The sequence below is a fragment of the Microtus pennsylvanicus genome, chromosome 10, assembly GCF_037038515.1.
Source record: "Microtus pennsylvanicus isolate mMicPen1 chromosome 10, mMicPen1.hap1, whole genome shotgun sequence".
Taxonomy (NCBI): domain Eukaryota; kingdom Metazoa; phylum Chordata; class Mammalia; order Rodentia; family Cricetidae; genus Microtus; species Microtus pennsylvanicus.
Window position 1 is genome coordinate 68,174,664 of NC_134588.1, and position 17,471 is coordinate 68,192,134.

The 17,471-nt window shown below is 39.9% G+C and overlaps 1 protein-coding gene across 5 annotated transcripts in view; it reads left to right on the forward strand.

The window, feature by feature from the left end:
• Positions 1–17,471, forward strand: part of Slc4a7 (solute carrier family 4 member 7) — an 83,173-nt gene that overhangs the window by 23,691 nt on the left and 42,011 nt on the right. For 2 of the 5 annotated variants that reach the window (XM_075988615.1, XM_075988614.1), the window contains exons 2-7: positions 2,791–2,872; positions 4,650–4,796; positions 8,425–8,563; positions 9,253–9,413; positions 12,020–12,208; positions 14,598–14,966. In XM_075988615.1, coding sequence (XP_075844730.1) covers positions 2,791–2,872; positions 4,650–4,796; positions 8,425–8,563; positions 9,253–9,413; positions 12,020–12,208; positions 14,598–14,966 — 1,087 coding nt within the window. The remainder of the gene's footprint in view (positions 1–2,790; positions 2,873–4,649; positions 4,797–8,424; positions 8,564–9,252; positions 9,414–12,019; positions 12,209–14,597; positions 14,967–17,471) is intronic. The other 3 variants (XM_075988618.1, XM_075988616.1, XM_075988617.1) reach the window with 2 other exon arrangements.

Sequence of the window (17,471 nt, forward strand, 5' to 3'; positions counted from 1 at the left end):
TAACTCAATGTAATAGTAAAGTAAGTGTTTGGTAAATATAGACTAAATGGTAGGTAGTGGACGTGTAGGGTATTTTTAGTGTAAGCTAATTGGCTTTGTTAATGCATCTGTACATGTCAGTAGAGCTGTGTTGTTGGTTTGAGGCCAAGAGTCAGTTGTAATATTTCTTATCCTGGCAGTTGTACAGGGTAAGGGAAAGCTTGGATGGGAGCAGTTAATCCCTTTAGTGTGGACAGTGTGTTGCCTCTTAGGACTCAACCTTGGCCTCGGGTTTAGGAGAGAACTTGTCAGTTGCAGAATTGGTGTGTATATGAACTCACAAAGGCTGGCAACATGCACTGAGCCTTCATGTGTCTAAGACAAAGGAGGAGGTGACGCAAGCCCAATACCTAACCCAATATCTCTAATTGATAACCTCTCACAAAGGAATAATTGTTTTCCCCAACGGAGCTTTACTGGGTATACAGACCCCTATTAAGGACAGAACCCATGCCAAGCAGTGGATGACTAACACAACAAACTCAGTGGCATTTTTGAAAGATCTTTGCCTCATAATGCTCAATCCTGATGTGTTTAGAAGGCTTTGTTTCCTTGGTGTCCTCCATCCTTTCTGGCTCTTCTACAGTTTCTACCTCTTTTTCTGCAGTGTTCCCTGAGCTCTGAGTGGGGGAGGGATTTGATGGAAACATCCCCTTTAGGATTGAGTGTTCTGAGGTCTCTTACTCTGCACATTGTCCAACTGTGAGTATTTGTTCCCATGTGCTACAAGAACAATGATGGCTGAATAAGACATTAATTAAACTGCTGGTGGTGGCGCACGCCTTTAATCCTAGCACTTGGGGAGGCAGAGGCAGATGGATCTCTGTGAGTTTCGAGGACAGCCTGGTCTACAGGGGCTAGTTCCAGGACAGCTAGGACTGTTTGTTACACAGAGAAACCCTTTCTTGAAAAACCAAACCAAACCAAAAACAAACAAAAAGGTGCTGAACTATGAGTATAGCAGAATATCACTAGGAGTCATTTTGTTGGCTACATTCCTTTAGAAGAACAGTAGCAGTATTTGGATTTCTGTCCTCTCAGGTTCCTGGCTACCCAAGCAGTGTTGCATATGGATTCCATCACATGTACCGAGTCTTAAGTCCATCAGATAGTAGTTGATTACTCCTACAAGTTTTGTGCAGCGATTGCACCAGTGCATCTTCCAGGCAGTTCACCCTTGTCAATGGAAGGGTTTGTAGCTGGCTTGGTGTTTCCCTTTCTCCTCGGGTAGCATGCAGAGAACCTTCCAGTGTCATGAGCACTAGTAGTAGGAATGAAGACTCTAGTTAGGCACCAGTTCCACTTCTCGGTGTACCATAAGGTGTGTAAATGCTGTCTTCAGTAATGGGAGCAACTAAAAACCTTGGCAATAGGCTGGGTTGTGTGAGGTTGTCCTTGGGCCACCTTTGGCCAGAAACTCATTAGATTTTACCAATTCCTGGAGCATGAAGTTTGGCTTAACGGTGGGATGTTCTGTTGGATTTTGTAGTTTCTCACTCTTGAGCTGTTTTATGTTTTAGGGCCTGGTTTTGTTTTTGACTTTGGCCCCATTTCTAAGGAAGTCTGGAGAACGTAGACTAACCAGACAAACTGGTGTCTTTTTCTCAGTTCCTGTTAAAGTGTAGAACCCTAGCGAGTCATCTAACTTCTTCGAATTAACTTGAACGCCGTCCATACAGAGATCTATTTGAGGTTTTCTTTGGGTGTCTAGCTTTAGAAAGTATGTCTGGATAGCTGGAAACCTGTATTTCCCTGTTTCTATGTCTGGTGCTAAATTTAATTGATTGGATAGTAAGTTGGGCTAGTAAGAAATTTATTTGAAAAATTCAAGCAGACCAACTCTGGTCCTGAGTTTAGAAAGTGAGAATTTGGGGAAAACTAATAGACAATTTATTGTGGGTGTACGGAAAAGCCATATACTGCAGGCCAGTAACACAAAAGGTTGTGCAAACCTTTCCAGAGAGCCGCATGTGGTTCAACTCAAACCCAGAACCAGGATTTGAGAGATGAAGGGTGTTCCCTGTTTGCATGTGTTGACAGAGTTGTACAAATACATTTATCCTTTGTAGATGACAGTGATCACAATGCTCTGTTAAAGTTGTTAGGACTTGAGAAAGCTGGTATAAATTACAAGCTTCTTTTTAAATGGTCCAAACTGTTTTGTAACACAAACATTAACAAGTTATATTTTTGTAGAGCTGGGGAGGGAGCAGTATGATTAAGATTGAGTTTTCATATCATAAACCAGAATTTCCCTAGAAGTTACCACTTTGGCATTTATTGTATCAGGAAATGAAGTGTTCTAACTTTTACTAGCTGTTTGTTAACTTACAAGTAAAAATGGTACTATATATTGATCTCACCACTCATTTTTGACAGTTTTGTGTTTATCTGTAATCTATGGCAATTGTTGTTTTTAGAGCAAATGTCAAAACAAACAAGCATTCCACTCTGACACTTAAGACAGCATTCCTTTCACATAAGATTTGCTTCCCCCCCTTTGGTCCTGTGTATATTTTACTGAGGATAAATTTAGTATTTCAAAAAATGGTTTACAGCCCTTTGCTGATTTTATTCTTACCATAAGAATATAACTGAATTTTAAAAGTTCCTGTAAACACTTTTTGAAAGATGCAGTTGCTCTCAGAACTTTATTTTGTGTGAAGGTACCTGCTTTTGGCTCTTTGAAATAATACAGATGAGGTTTTTGTGTGCATTGGTTTATAGTAAAGGAGAATGCCTTTCTTCTAGGGTCCTGATGAAGAAGCCGTTGTAGATCTTGGCAAAACTAGCTCAACCGTGAACACCAAGTTTGAAAAAGAAGAACTAGAAAGTAAGTTCATTTAAAATAATTTTTTAAGCTTAGCAGGGAGATGATCAGCTGATGTCTGCCAGTGTTCTTAAGTTACACTTTTTTTAAGTTTTAAGTTTTTCCTGCTTCTGGAAACATTGTTGTAGTCAGTGTTTGTTTAGAAGACTACTGAATACTTCTGTGGTGTAGCACAATGAATAATATTGTAGAAGATATTCTTACCAATGGTCCCGAGTATTTATTCTTTGCTGAATTATTGGCATAGATAGATTTCATAAAGCCTTTCCCATCTCATTGATTACTTGCCATTACTTCGAAAAATGAAAGGTAATGATTACAAAATGCGCTTGTCCCCTCCCCACACTCTTGATGGACTGGCTGGAGCACCAGATTTGAAGCCACAGCATCCTTAGTTGTCATCAGTGCTCAGTGGTGCTGCAGTGACCAGCACTTAGAACTGTGCAGCAGACGAGCTCTTTGTCCTCCTGCATGAGAAGAGACCCTATTAAACAGTTTTTCTTCTTTGTTAGGTTTCAGAAATAGTTTTGGAGTTATAGAATGTCAGCATACACAGTACAGAATAGTACCTTATATAGGTTCATCTAATGTTAAAAATATTATTTGTGAAATTGTACCATTTGTGAAAATACAGAAGTTAACACTGAATAACTCGAAAAGCATTTGCTTACAGTTTCCTAAGCTGCAGCTTTTATTTGGAATTCATTGATTTTTCTATTAATGGCCTTTTCTGTTCTGAGGACCCAGTTCTGTCTCCCTAGTCTCCTGTAATGCATGTGGGTTTCTCATTCTGACCTAGTCTTCATGACAGTGACAGTGAAGGAGGAGTGAGTGGGTGTGTGCTTTGTGCAGGGCCCTCAGTTTGCAGTCCCCATCTCTGTGCAGCAAGTCTATGGATATGATATCACTTATTGGTGAGTTAATGTGGAAATGTACTTCTATATCTCCTCAAAATAAGCTGAAATAAATTCTCCTTTGTAAATGTTGCTGATCATGTATTTGATCTTAGCATCTGGAAAGGCAGCATGAGAAAAGTAGCTAATATATCAGTCTGGCCTTGAATTTACAGTCCAGCTTTAGTTTCCCAAGTGCTGGGATGGTGGACTCTGCCACCAGGCACAGCTATATTACTTGATTGACGCTAATATTTTGACAATTGACACATTGCAACAGTATTGGTTTGGAAAGTAAAACAAAATTTTACTGAGTCAGCAAATTTGCAAGAGGCCAGACATGGTGGTACATTCCTGTAATCCCCACATGCAGGCAGAGGCAGGAGGATTTTGAGTTTCGTGCTAGTCTAGCAAGACCCTGTCTCAAAAGCTAAAATGAGAAAAGAAAATCTCACCTAAGGATAGAGTTTCTTAAAGTATTAATTTACTGACCATCTTGGGATATTTTTTTTATGAAAATAATATTGTTAGCTTAATATTTCAGCATATTATTTATTTTGTATATAAAGGCAAAAAGCAACTCTGTCATTTTTCCATAATTGCCTATTTTTTTGAATTTGTAGTCCATCTCTTTGTATTCAGCACAACAATACAACTTCAGTAGTGAACTGTTGAAACATTTGAAGAAACCAGTGTTGCTTTAGTAGTGGACACAGTGTGGTTAGCTCTGTGACTAGTTCATTTCATTTAGTGGACAAATTGTGTGATCAAGTACAAAGGATCATCTTTTCCCCATGGTAGCTTTTCTTATTCTAAAAGTATACAGTAAGGTGTTGTTAAGTCTTACCTGCTACTCTTCTCTCTCTCTCTTTCAAAACTTTTACTAGGCCACCGAGCTGTATATGTTGGTGTTCACGTACCATTTAGTAAAGAGGGTCGTCGGCGTCACAAGCATCGAGGACACAAACATCACCACAGGAGAAGAAAAGACAAAGACTCAGATAAAGAAGATGGACGGGAGTCTCCTTCTTATGGTAGGAAGAAGTTGCCCTTCACTGATGGCTTGAACTTTTTTTCTAAGAAGTATCATGTTTCTCACTTCATTCCTATGAAATAATTTAGCACATTGGGAGGAGGCCAATAAAAGTGGGGCATTTTTGTTTTGTCTTTTGAGGTAAGGCTTCTATGAGCAGCCCGGCTGGCCTCAGGCTTATTAGGCTTCTAAATGCAGGCACCATAGGCATGGGCCACCAGGATTTTTTTTCTCATCTCTATTTCTTCTCTTTTCTTCATCTCTCTTCCCTGTCCCTTCCCTTTTCCTTCCCTTCTGCTCTTCCATCCCTTCTTTCTGTCTGCTGGGTAATTAGGTCCAGGGCCTTTGTGCATGCTAGGTAAGCATGCTGCCATTGAACTATTTCTCACACAATAGTAACTTAAGATTTCATTGATATAAATGTGGTCATGGTGGTAGTGGGACTCTCGTTTTCTTTTTATTTAAAACTTTGGATATAAAAACTGGTTCTTGTCATTTAGCTTTTAAATGAGAGTTGTTTTGTATCCTTTTACTCTGGAGAGAGCAGAAAGCTACAGTGGATATTTTCTGCATACACTCTCAACACTTGCATGCAGACCCAGTGAAGGCTTTGACACACTCATGGGACTGAGGCATTGGGGTCCTTGACATGGCTGTTCTAATGTCAGTAACACACATTCCCTCATCCCTACATCATCCCGTATCAGTCATGTCACTGGTACACCATGAGTCTATCTCTCCCTGTAGGTCAGTATTACAGCATTCAGTGTCTAATATGACGAAGATAGTCATCAGTTCAAGACTGATTTCTCTGTGTCTGGTCACCAAAGATTATGGTGTCTTCAGCAGTAAGATTCTATGTTCAGTTGGTTGACAACCAAGAACAGTTGCAGTAGCCTGTGTTGTTTCAATACCCTTGGGGCTTCCTGACCAATAACATGGAGGGAGATGACTATTGCATTTTGAAACTGTTCTCTGGTTGGACAGGACTTGTAAGACAGTAGTTTGGTCTCTGGATAGCATATAGCACAGGCTCTTAATTGTGAGAAGAGGCTAGAAGGATAATTTCAGTGCTTGCCTGAACTGACTGCCCAGGAACTGTTTTCTAGTGTGGTAGCACAAGGTAAGGCCTGGTCAGCTCTCAGGAATCTGGGTTAAAAGAATCCAAAAGCAGTAAAGTGTTTCAGTCTTGTTGAGTGAGAAAAATACAGGCAACAGAGATAGGGGCGTGCACAGCACAGGTCTGACTAATAACCCAGGACTGTGTGAATCCAGACTGTATACATAAAGACTTGTCAGGTGCAGCTGATGCAGTGCATAGAGACTTAGGCCATTTGATCCTTGTATGTTAGAAAGAAGGAATGGGAGTCAGAGATACCATGTTCTAGCTTAAGAGACTAAGGGCAAGGGTAAAACCTATTAAGCTCAAAGAAAGGAACAAAAACTAGAAATGGAGAGATGGCTCAGTGAAGAGAGCTTGCTGCTCTTTCAGAGGACATGTGTTCAGTTCCCAGCATCTACCTCAGGCAGCTCACAAGTGCCTGTACTACCTGTAAATCAAGCCACAAGGGATCTGGCAACTTATTCTGGCTTCTGCAGGCACTATATACATGTATACTAATCCTATACAGGCACATGAACATACTCACACATATAATTAAAAAGTAAATCACTATGTGTGGTGATGCATACCTTTTATTCCCAGCCTTGGGAGAAAGAGGCACATAGATCTCCGTGACTTTGTGTCTTCACCTCTCTCTGCCTTATTGCTCCAAGGCAGGCTCTCTCAGCTCTTGATGTGGAAATGTCATATATCAATCTGTTGATTTTATTGGTTAAGTATTAAACAAACTGCTTGGCCTCATAGCTTAAAACATAGGTAGGTGGAGTAAACAGAACAGAATGCTGGGAGGAAGAGGAAATGAGCTCAGACTCGACAGCTCTGCTCTCTGGAGCAGAGAGGCCATGCTCTGCTCTCCTGGGCAGACAGACACGATTCAGCTCCGACCCAGGATGGACGTAGGCTAGAATCTTCCCAGTAAGCGCACCTTGGGGTGCTACTCAGATGATTAGAAATGGGCTAAATTAATATGTGAGAATTAGCCTAGAAGAGGCTAGACAGAAATGGGCCAAGCAGTGTTTAAAAGAATATAGTGTCCGTGTTGTTATTTTGGGGCATAAGGTAGCCAGGTGGCTGGGTGCTGGGGATGCAGCCCCGCCGCTCATACTACAACAAGCTCTCAGAACTGTCTTATCTCTTTCCCAGTGCTGGGGTTACAGGCATGCATGGCAGCGCCTGGCTTTTTATGTGGGTGCTCGGGATTTGATCTGAGGGCCTCATGTTTGCAGAGAAAGCCCTCTTATGGCTGAACCTTCCCGAGCCCCTGTGTCCATGTTTTGCCTTTGCAACACACATTGTGATCTGCAGACCTAATGCTTGAGAACAACATGATTTTGTTTAAAAACAAACAAATAATCTCAATGTTTGAAGTTTACAGTTGGGGTGGGATACATTCATAGCTGTCTCTGGCCACATGTCTGGAGAGCATTTTTTAGTAACTAAGAGAAAGGCTGAAGTATTCCATCTTATTACCTTTATACAGCATTGTCCTGGAGCTCTTAACCTGTGAAGGATGGAGGAGAGAAGTGGGGGCGGTGCACGTGACATACATGCATGGCAATAAAGGAAGGAAAGTCTGCGGATGTTGGGCCATGAGATAGTAAATCTAAAGAGTTTGCAGAACTATGGGACTAAGAGAATTACTCAGAGTAGAAAATCAACCTTTTCTCACGAGTAGCAGTGAATACTCAGAAATGGAATTTAAACATACCACTTACAGCAACACTAAAAAGTTCTTTAGTAATAAATCTAAGCAGGACATCAAGCAAGTCCTGTATGCAGGAGTAGTTGACCACAGTAGTATTGCCTTCCCTCTAGGCATTTGTTTAACACAACACCTGTGACAACTTTTCACATGTTTTGTGTATCCGTTCTCCCAGTTCTTACATTTTTTCTGGAGGGTTCCTTGTTGGACCTTCCTCCTTTGGTCTCCACATCACTTAATTTTCTGTGTTTTTTGTCTTCTTCATTTCTCATTTCCTTGTGTCTGTCATCTCTTCTGACATCTCCCTTTAACTGTCCTCTTCAAGTGTTCTGCCTGTTGCATCCTATAGGGGCCTGGAGAATTGTTTACCTAGATGTCAATTTTAATGGAACTTTATTTCTCATGTAATGCAGGGTGAATATTGTCTGTGATTGAAAGCCTTAAGGTTTTCTACTATTTAAGAGGTAGTGTCTATTTTGTTAGTGTGCCTTCTGCAGTGGCTCTGACCCAATCTGCATCTGACAGTTCTATTTCTCTAGAACAGCAGGAGAGCTGGCTGGCACATATTGACAGCTGCAAGTTTCATATCACTTTCTAAAGCTTGAGGCTTCCTTTTAATCCATGAACGTAGCTATCTTAACTACTTTATGTTATGCTTCCATTTGTGCATATATCACTTGAATATATATACTATGTATATTTTGGAAATAAGATTTGTACAACCCTGGCTTGTCTGGAATTTACTGGGACAGTGTGTCAATTTCAAAGCTTATCCTTAAATGAGTGTGCCGTTGTTTTGTTAAGACACACCATCGCAGAGGGTGCAGTTCATCCTCGGGACTGAAGACGATGATGAGGAGCACATTCCCCATGACCTCTTCACAGAGATGGATGAGCTCTGCTACAGAGATGGAGAGGAGTATGAATGGAAGGAGACGGCCAGGTAACTCTCTCTGCTCACTCTCGGCTTTATGAAGCGGAATCACAAGATAGAGTGCTTGTTGGTTTCTGTGTTCACTATTTATTTATTTACTGAGGTAGGCTCTTGTTTTACACCCCTGGCTGATCAGGACTTTAGGATGTAGCTCAAGCTGGTCATAGACTTGCAGCAATCCTCCTGTTTCTACCTACTTAATGCTGGGATTATAAGAATGAGCTACCTTTCTGGGGCTCTACATTAGAAGATTTTCTAGTTAATGCCTGGAAATTTTCTTTTGTTCTTGGCTCTCAGTTTATTTCCTTGAGTGAGCTCATTTAGTATGTTATACGGTTTGTATGGTTGGTATTAAGATGTCTGAACAGATTTGAAGTTAAAAATCCTATGTTGTGAAATGCTGCAGTTTTGGTTTTGTGGGCTTACTATTTTAAATTCAATTTCATTTCTCATGCAATGGTAATTTATTTACATATTGTTAAACTACAATCTTATCATGTGATGTAGGTGTCAGATTTGATGGCTGCAGACAGTGTATATTATACTATTGGCCTAATTTGTGGAAATGTATTTGAGGCAGAATTTTGTTCCAGTAGTGATCTCTTGTTTCTTTTTAAAAATCAAGCTTATGTTTATGGTATTAAAATAAACAAATGGAATGTCCACTGTTTTTTAGTTTTTCTATATTATCCATTTAGGTGGCTGAAATTTGAAGAGGATGTTGAAGACGGTGGAGACCGATGGAGTAAACCATATGTGGCAACTCTCTCCTTGCACAGTCTCTTTGAATTGAGGAGTTGTATCCTGAATGGGACAGTCATGCTGGATATGAGAGCAAGCACTCTTGATGAAATAGCAGGTTATATAGTAAACTAACTTTTTTATGTTAAAGAAAATTAAATAAAGAAAATAAGGTGTGATTTTAAGATACTCATTTAACAACTGTATAGTTCTACTCTTTGTAGGGGCATTGTAGGTTTGTGTAGAGACTAACACATTAAATTAGAAGTATGATCACTGCCATAAGCACATAAATAGTCTGCTCTCTGGGAGTTGAGAGGAAAGTCTCCCATGGTAAAAGCCCAGTGAGAACATTAAACATACAGCCTTCGAATCAGCACCTGGGCATAAGGAGCACAGGTGTATAAGAGAAAAGACAGTGTTTATGGACGAGCACGAGCAAGGAGAAAGTTCCAGTAAATGTAAACAAACAACAGGACTGGGGAAAGTGAGCCAGCTCCGCAAGCAGCTGTGCATTGTTTGAATAAAGATATAGGGCTGAAAGGATAGCCCAGTGCATACAGTGCTCACCTAGCGTGTGTGAACTCTAGACTTATTTCTCCCCTTTTCCAAAAAAGGGATAGATTACGGCCACCTTTGGATTACTGAGCTGAAACACTGATTTTTATGGTGCGCATTGGGACAGTTTGGGGATTAATTTGGGAAAGGAATGATCCTCCATGTGCTTTCAGAAGATTACCCTGGTCGAAAAAAATGCAGGGTGACTCTGAACTGGAATGGGGACAGAAACAAGAACTCTAACTATTTCCTTGGAGTTGTAGAAGTTAGTAAGGCTGGTGTGGATGTAGCAGCAAAAACAGAAGGAGGGAGAGGAGAAAAGAAGAGTTGTGATTATTTGATGACTTCTATCTACAGTTGCTCAACACCCAAATCATGTCTGTTTTAAATAAGTGTAATACTGTGTAGTCACTGAAGATTGCTCCACAGAACACAACTGATTGAGTATCTTGATTTGTTAAGAAAGCCATAAACTTGGCCAGGAGGCAGAGGTAGAGGCAGGAGGATCTCTGTGAGTTTGAGGCCAGCCTGGTTTACAAGAGCTAGTTCCAGGACAGGCTCCAAGGCTACAGAGAAATCCTGTCTCAAAAAGCAACAAACCAACTAAATAAAGCCATAAACTTAACAGTAATTCTTGGGCTATAAATTTGATGTTACCTGACTGTTAGATTGGACTATGTGGTGCAATTCTTTGAATTGTTGAGTCCCATTCTTGTATGAGTAACTGAAAAACTGAGGTAGAGTTAGGAGTATTGAGTATGGTCACGTGAGTCATTGTCAGAAAATAGAACTTTTATTTAATTTTTTTAAAAAAGAATTTGTTACTTATTCTTAGACAGTTTCATACCTATAGCATATCTTGATAATTTCTGCTAGTGTATGTTCCCACTCACAGCTTCTGGGCCCCCTAACCTACCCCCTCCACCTCCTCATCCTCTTTATTTTGTTACAGTCTGCTCCATGGAGTCCAGTGGTGCTGACTGATGGGTATGGGTGTGCTGCTGTCCTCAGAGCCCAGACTGCAGAACTTTGAGAGAGTAAAATCAGGCATGTGATGAGCTGTGAATATGCTAGCATTAAGAATTACCTGTTAAATTGGTTTTTCCATTTTTCTTTTTCTTTTTTTTTGTTTTCGTTTTTCAAGACAGGATTTTGCTGTAGCTTTAGAGGCTGGCCTGGAACTAGCTCTTGTAACCAGGCTGGCCTTGAACTCACAGAGAATCACCTGCCTCTGTCTCCTGAGTGCTGGGATTAAAGACGTGACCTACCACCACCTAGCTTTCATTTTTCTTTTAGGGTAATTTTATCACACATAGTTTTGAAGATTTGACTTAAAATTATCTCTGGCAGGATCAGGGATTAAATTCAGTGGTAGAGTATTTGCTTAGTGTATGTAAGGGTTCCATCCCTAAGAGAAAGAAAAAGCAACAACAGAGAAAGTCACCCCACTAGACTCATCTTAGTGCCATTGTTTAAATCTATACGGGGCTGCAGAGGTGGCTTGGAGACTAAACACATTTATTTGTTGTTCTTGCAGAGGATTTGGGCTTGGTTTCCAGCACCCCCTTGGCAGCTCTCAGCTGTCTGTAACTCTACTTCCTAGGGATCTGGTGCCCTTTTCCAATGCCTACAGGCTTCTGCAAGCACATGGTACATGTCAGGAACAGACACAGATTTGTAAAATAATACATATACTTTTAAAACTTTGTATGTATTTTTTGTACATTGAAAATATGCCCAGTAGTGCACAGAGCAGTGCTGGCGTCCATCCGTTCGTTCGTTCTTTCTTTCTTTCTTTCTTTCTTTCTTTCTTTCTTTCTTTCTTTCTTTCTTTCTTTCCTTCCTTTCACTTTTTGACAGAATTTGCCTTGTCTGGGATTTTTATCTACTTCATTGGTCTGTGCCTTTTGCAGAGTAAGAGCTACCACTTCTTTCCTGCCCTGTTCCTAGACTGCACAGACAATTGGACGTCTTTGGAGCCTGTGCCATTGAATATTTAGTTAAATAGAATTCACTGCTACTCATTCGTTTATTAACTATAATTTACCATATCTATATAGGAAAGCCGCCTCTTTAAAATACACTGGATAATGTTCATATTTATTTTCATGCATATGCTTAGATAGTGTTTTTATAGTAAAAATACTATTTTTTTTCATTGAATAGATATGGTGTTAGACAACATGATAGCCTCTGGCCAGTTGGACGACTCAATAAGGGAGAACGTCAGAGAAGCTCTCCTGAAGAGACATCATCATCAAAACGAGAAAAGATTCACCAGTCGGATTCCCCTGGTTCGATCTTTTGCAGATATAGGCAAGAAACATTCTGACCCTCACTTGCTTGAAAGGAATGGTGAGATAAGTTGTGGTGTCCAGTTTTCGCTAACCTTTCTCTGATGGAAGCCTGTCTGCTATATTAGTATGTGTTGCCAGAACGGTGGTGTCTCCTGTTACCATTCTCACTTATCCAAAGTTGCCATTTCTAATTGTTTTTTTGTTTTTTTTTTTTGGGTTTCTTTGAGACAGTCTGTCTCATTATCTATCACAGGCTGACCTGGAACACTGTGTAGCCTTTACTGACCTTGGACTTGGATTTTTCTTCCTTAACCTCCCAAGTGCTAGAAATATAGGTCTCTATTAATAAGACCAGTGTGCGTTAGAAATCACTTGGATGAAGTAAAAGCATTTACTGTTATTAAAAGGTCATAACTTTCCTTAAGCAATCTATAAGTACAGTCACAGTCCCTTACCCTTAATCACATCTGCTTCTCTGTTTGGATTTGAGGTTTCTTCCTTAAAAATTATTTAAGAGGCATACATTTATGATCTGTAATTTTAATGTTTTTAGTTCTAAATACTGAGTTTACTTTACGCCTATATCAAATTGATTTGCCTCCTAAACTGATCATAAACAAGCATTTTGGGAGTTGGTTTCAGATATTCATATACCTTGTGGAAGGTTTCACGATAGGGCTGTCTGATGCAAATGGCAGCCAAGCTGATGTCTTTCAATCCATTGAGAATGGTGCGAACCAGTTCTGCCACTCCTTTCAGAGGATGGTGGCATTTAATGTAGGACTTGGGGAGACAGTGTTTTTGTTTTTTAAATTTTACTTTTCTATTGTGTGTACACATGTTTTGCCTGCATTTATGTATGTGCACTACATGAGTACCTGGTGCCTACGGAGGTCAGAAGAGGCCATTGGATCATCTGGAACTGGAGTTAAGGATGGTTGTGAGTTACCATGGGGTACCAGTAGCAAACTCTTCCTGTGGAAGAGCAGCAGGTCTCTTTAACTGATGCTGAACCATCCTTTCCTCCCCAACCCTAAATAGTCAGTTAGTTGTCAGTTTCTGAGAACTAGTGCACATTGAATATTCATCTCACCTTACTGTTTTCTTTCCAAAGCAGGAACACACCAGTATGGTTCTCACTTGACTCTTAAACAGAACTGTGATAACAGAACCTAGACAGGCCAGGTGCAGCAGACAGGCCAGATGCAGTGGGTCGTTACTGCCTCTGACTGTGTCCTGACAGGAAGCCTAGGAGAACTGCAAGCTGGGACAACTGGGATATGGGACACAGTAGCTCTCTGCTCTTTGTCTGTCCCTGTTCTCCACTGTGATGAAGTAAATTTATTTACTTCAGGGACTCTACTATTATTCCCCATATTCAGTCAATGTTTTCTCTTTATCCTCTTTGTAGTTTAATTTCTTTTCATCATAAGACAATGGCTATTCTTAAGCAATTTTACTTTGTTAATTTTGTTACATTATAGGTATAATGTAATAACCTTTTCTGCATGTAGCTCCTTAAAAGATAAACAATAGTTGTTTATATATTAACAATTGTTTCTACTAATTTATTTTAGTTAATATACAAATAATAGGTTTATCACATTCTTTATTTTTGCTGTATTTGAGTCTCCTGATCATATGGCTTTGATTCCTTAGTCCACAAGAGATTGTTACATTTCTCAAACAACTACCATTTAGTTTGAAAAGGCCACAAGGGAAAGAATGTTTCTCTTTTAAGCTCACTTACCAGTGTATTCCTATGCTTTTGAAATAGCCTAGACTAACTTTCCTATTGCTCTTGTTAAGATGGTAAAATGCTTTGTTTTTAGCTAGCTAATGCCGCAGTTGTGTATAGTTGATTAACTGGCTGGACTATGGTAGAAGCAAGACGTGCTCTGAAATATTGACCTAAAACTTAATGTTATAATTCTTATAATTCTCTTTGTTTCTCTCGTTTTCTTTTTTGTTCTTTGTTTGTTTTCTTCCTTTTTTCCTTCTTTTTTGTTTTGTTTTGTTTTTTTCTGTGGCAGGGCCTTACTGTGTAATCCTGTCTGGCTTGAAACTTGCTTTGTAGACCAGGATAGCCTTGAACTAAGATTTATCACTCCTGGCTATAATTCTCTTGAAAAATAATTCTTATAAATTGTCTTGTATTTTTAAAATGTACTTAAGAACACTGGCCAGCCTCTTGTTACACACATTTGTTACCAGTTTTAAGCTAATTATTAGGTAATGCTAATATAGAGTCTTGACATCTATAAATGTTCCTAGTTAGGAAAAATGTCCAATAACTTTTCAGTGACATTATAACAAGTAAGAATGTGACTGACCTCTAACCCCACAGACGAATCTTAAGCTTGTGATTTGTGGTTTGAATTGAGTTTTGTGTTCTCTGTTTACTTAATACAATGGACATCATTTTTTACTTACTTGTTTTATCTCAGGGGAAGGCCTGTCAGCCTCTCGCCACTCTTTGCGAACAGGTCTGTCTGCCTCAAACCTTTCCTTGAGAGGAGAATCGCCTTTATCTGTTCTTCTCAGTCATCTTCTCCCTTCTTCGAGAGCTGGAACCCCTGCAGGCTCAAGGTGTACCACCCCAGTCCCCACCCCTCACAGCAGCCCTCCTTCCAGCCCTGGCTTAAGTCGCCTGGCCTCCAGAAGTTCCCAGCAGAGTCAGCCTCAGGCCCCAGAGCTACTGGTGTCACCCAGCAGGGATGATATTCCCAGAGTAGTAATTCATCCGCCCGAGGAAGACATAGAAGCACTCAAAGGCCAAGAGCAGAAGAATGAGGAGAATGTTGACTTCACTCCAGGCAACTGTCCAGAGTCCTCCACGTGTGGTGCCCTGCCTCTGGCTCACCTGCACTGAGAATGCCTGTCACACATAGCTTGAGCAGCATATGTAGATAGCGCTTATGATTGGACAGCTGCATGGTCTTGCTCTTTACAGTGTATTACAGAACAGAATAAAGTCATTAAAACTTAGGCTATAAAAATACTATGAAGAAGGCTGTACATAAGTTAAGCCCATAAATTTTTTTGTTTTTGTTTTTTTAGAGATCACGATATTTGGGTAGTTTAGCAAACATATTTTTGATGTGACTCCGAGAATGGTGGTGGTACTTCTCTTAAGAGTGTAGTACAGCTTAGCCTAACACGATAGGATGCCATGCTGTTTTTCTCATCCTCTCTCTGACCAGACTGACATTTTCAAACAATTGCTTGTAGTCATTATTTCAAGAGGAGTGGTGTAGCTTGGAACAGACTGTACTCTTTTATTTATGATTGTGTGTTAGTCCAAGTTTCTCCTGATGCTTTTCAGAACTGTGGGCTCTTTACTCAGGCTGAGGATGTAGTTTTGTAAGTGGACTACAAAACTTTCTTATGGGGCTGCAGAGGTCTCTTTAGGCAAGACTTCATACTGGACCTGACTTTGATTTCTTGCACCCTTGTCAGGTGGGTCACAGCTGGCTTCCTGTAACTCCAGCTCCAGGGCCTCTGATGCCTTCCGCCAGCCTCTCCAGATCACTCATGCACATGCTTATACAATAAACATGCATACAATTAAAAATAAAATATAATATGTGGGGGGGGAGAGAGAACTTCTAGGTAGTAAAGATCTTTGTTAGTTGAGAATTGAGGCATATATTCTTTTAATATTACTACAAATCTTTATGACAAGATTATCAATTTTTCTGAATAGGTGAAATTAAAGTGTTTGGATTTCTGAAGACAAAATGAAGCTCATAACTAATGAGAAAAGTCATAGGATCAACCGTCATCACTTCCTTCGTAACTGCCATTTGCACTTAGAACATTTAGTTGTTTCTGGCAGGACTCTGGAAGCTGATGCCATAGAGAGGATGCTATAGAGAGCTCCTCCATAGAGAGGATGCCATAGAGAGCTCCTCCATAGAGAGGATGCCATAGAGAGCTCTTCCATAGAGAGGATGCCATAGAGAGCTCTTCCATAGAGGATGCCAGAGAGCTCCTCCATAGAAAGGAGGGCTACTGGAACTTGGCTTTAGCTATGTAGCGCAGTGGGAGGAAGCTTCATTTTTTGCCGACTAAATTGATTCTCAGCAGAATTAGTATCAGGAGCTGGAGACTTGACTAATTAAAGAGACAGCTTTACCTTGGCTGAGGCTTGCAAAGATTACCCAGAGAGAATCATAGTAAACTAGACTGCTTTAGTTTCTTTCTAAGAACCAGTTTTCATCTAGTTTTGAGTTTCTGATCCTTCTGTCTCTACCTTCCAAGTGCACACAGGAGTGTGCTACCACACTTGGCAGGGTAATGTTCTTAACGTGCCCCAGCCAATTGAAAAAGGAACATGTTGAAGATGGCAAGCACAGCCAAGCAGTTTCAACTAATTTCCTCCTTTGTCCCCATTGAATTTATTTCTTCTTTCTGTTCCTACTGACCTTGCCACCCCCCCCCCCATCCCCACAAGCCTCGTCCTTAGGTCTCAGATCTAGTGGCTGAGTTGTTCTAGAAACTGTATTATGTTCTTATTTTGATGATGTGTAAAATAATAGTCAGTAGTGCCTAGTACTCAGTCACAGTTGGCACCAGGGTTTAATAATGTACTTCTTGAGCTTGTGTGTGAGTGTGTAGAAGCAACTGATGAGGATAATTTTTCCCACCTCCTTGGAAAGAAGAGACACTGCTCTGAAAGCTAGGGACAAAGGTTAAATATGAGGAATTTTAATAACTTTTCCATACTAAGTCAATATTTAAAAAAGTATTTATTTTAGGAAATAATTTTTATTTCAGAAATGTTTAATTTGAGAATTACATGACTACATTAAGTGCAGTGCTTTTTATATGAAGGTTTTTCACTTATATCGATACCCCAGTTTGTTGACCTGGGAAATTGATATCATCGAGGACTTTCACTCAGTTGAAACAGCTTTTAAACCCAAATGCCTTAATTTTATGTTCACTAGTTATAACTGCTGTATTCTAGAAGAATAAACATGCTTGGTTGTATCAAGTATATCTGATATGCTTGAAATTGTAGAAACGATTACTAATTTTAACCAATGACTGGTACTGACAAATATTAACTGCACTTCTGTATTATATTGCAGTTTCTTCCCCTAAAATGTTCAGTGTTGTGAGCATTAATTGGTTTATATTCTTGGACTAGAAGGCTTTTTTTTTCCCTAAGGAAAAAAAGATGTATTCAGTGGTAGATATCTGTGTGTTGAAACTTGGATTTTAAGTTTTTGAGATTTGAGCTTTTTCTAGAACTCTTAGAGGTAAAGATAGATTAATCTTTATGTTGTGCTGCTTGGAACTGCCTTCCTGTAAGC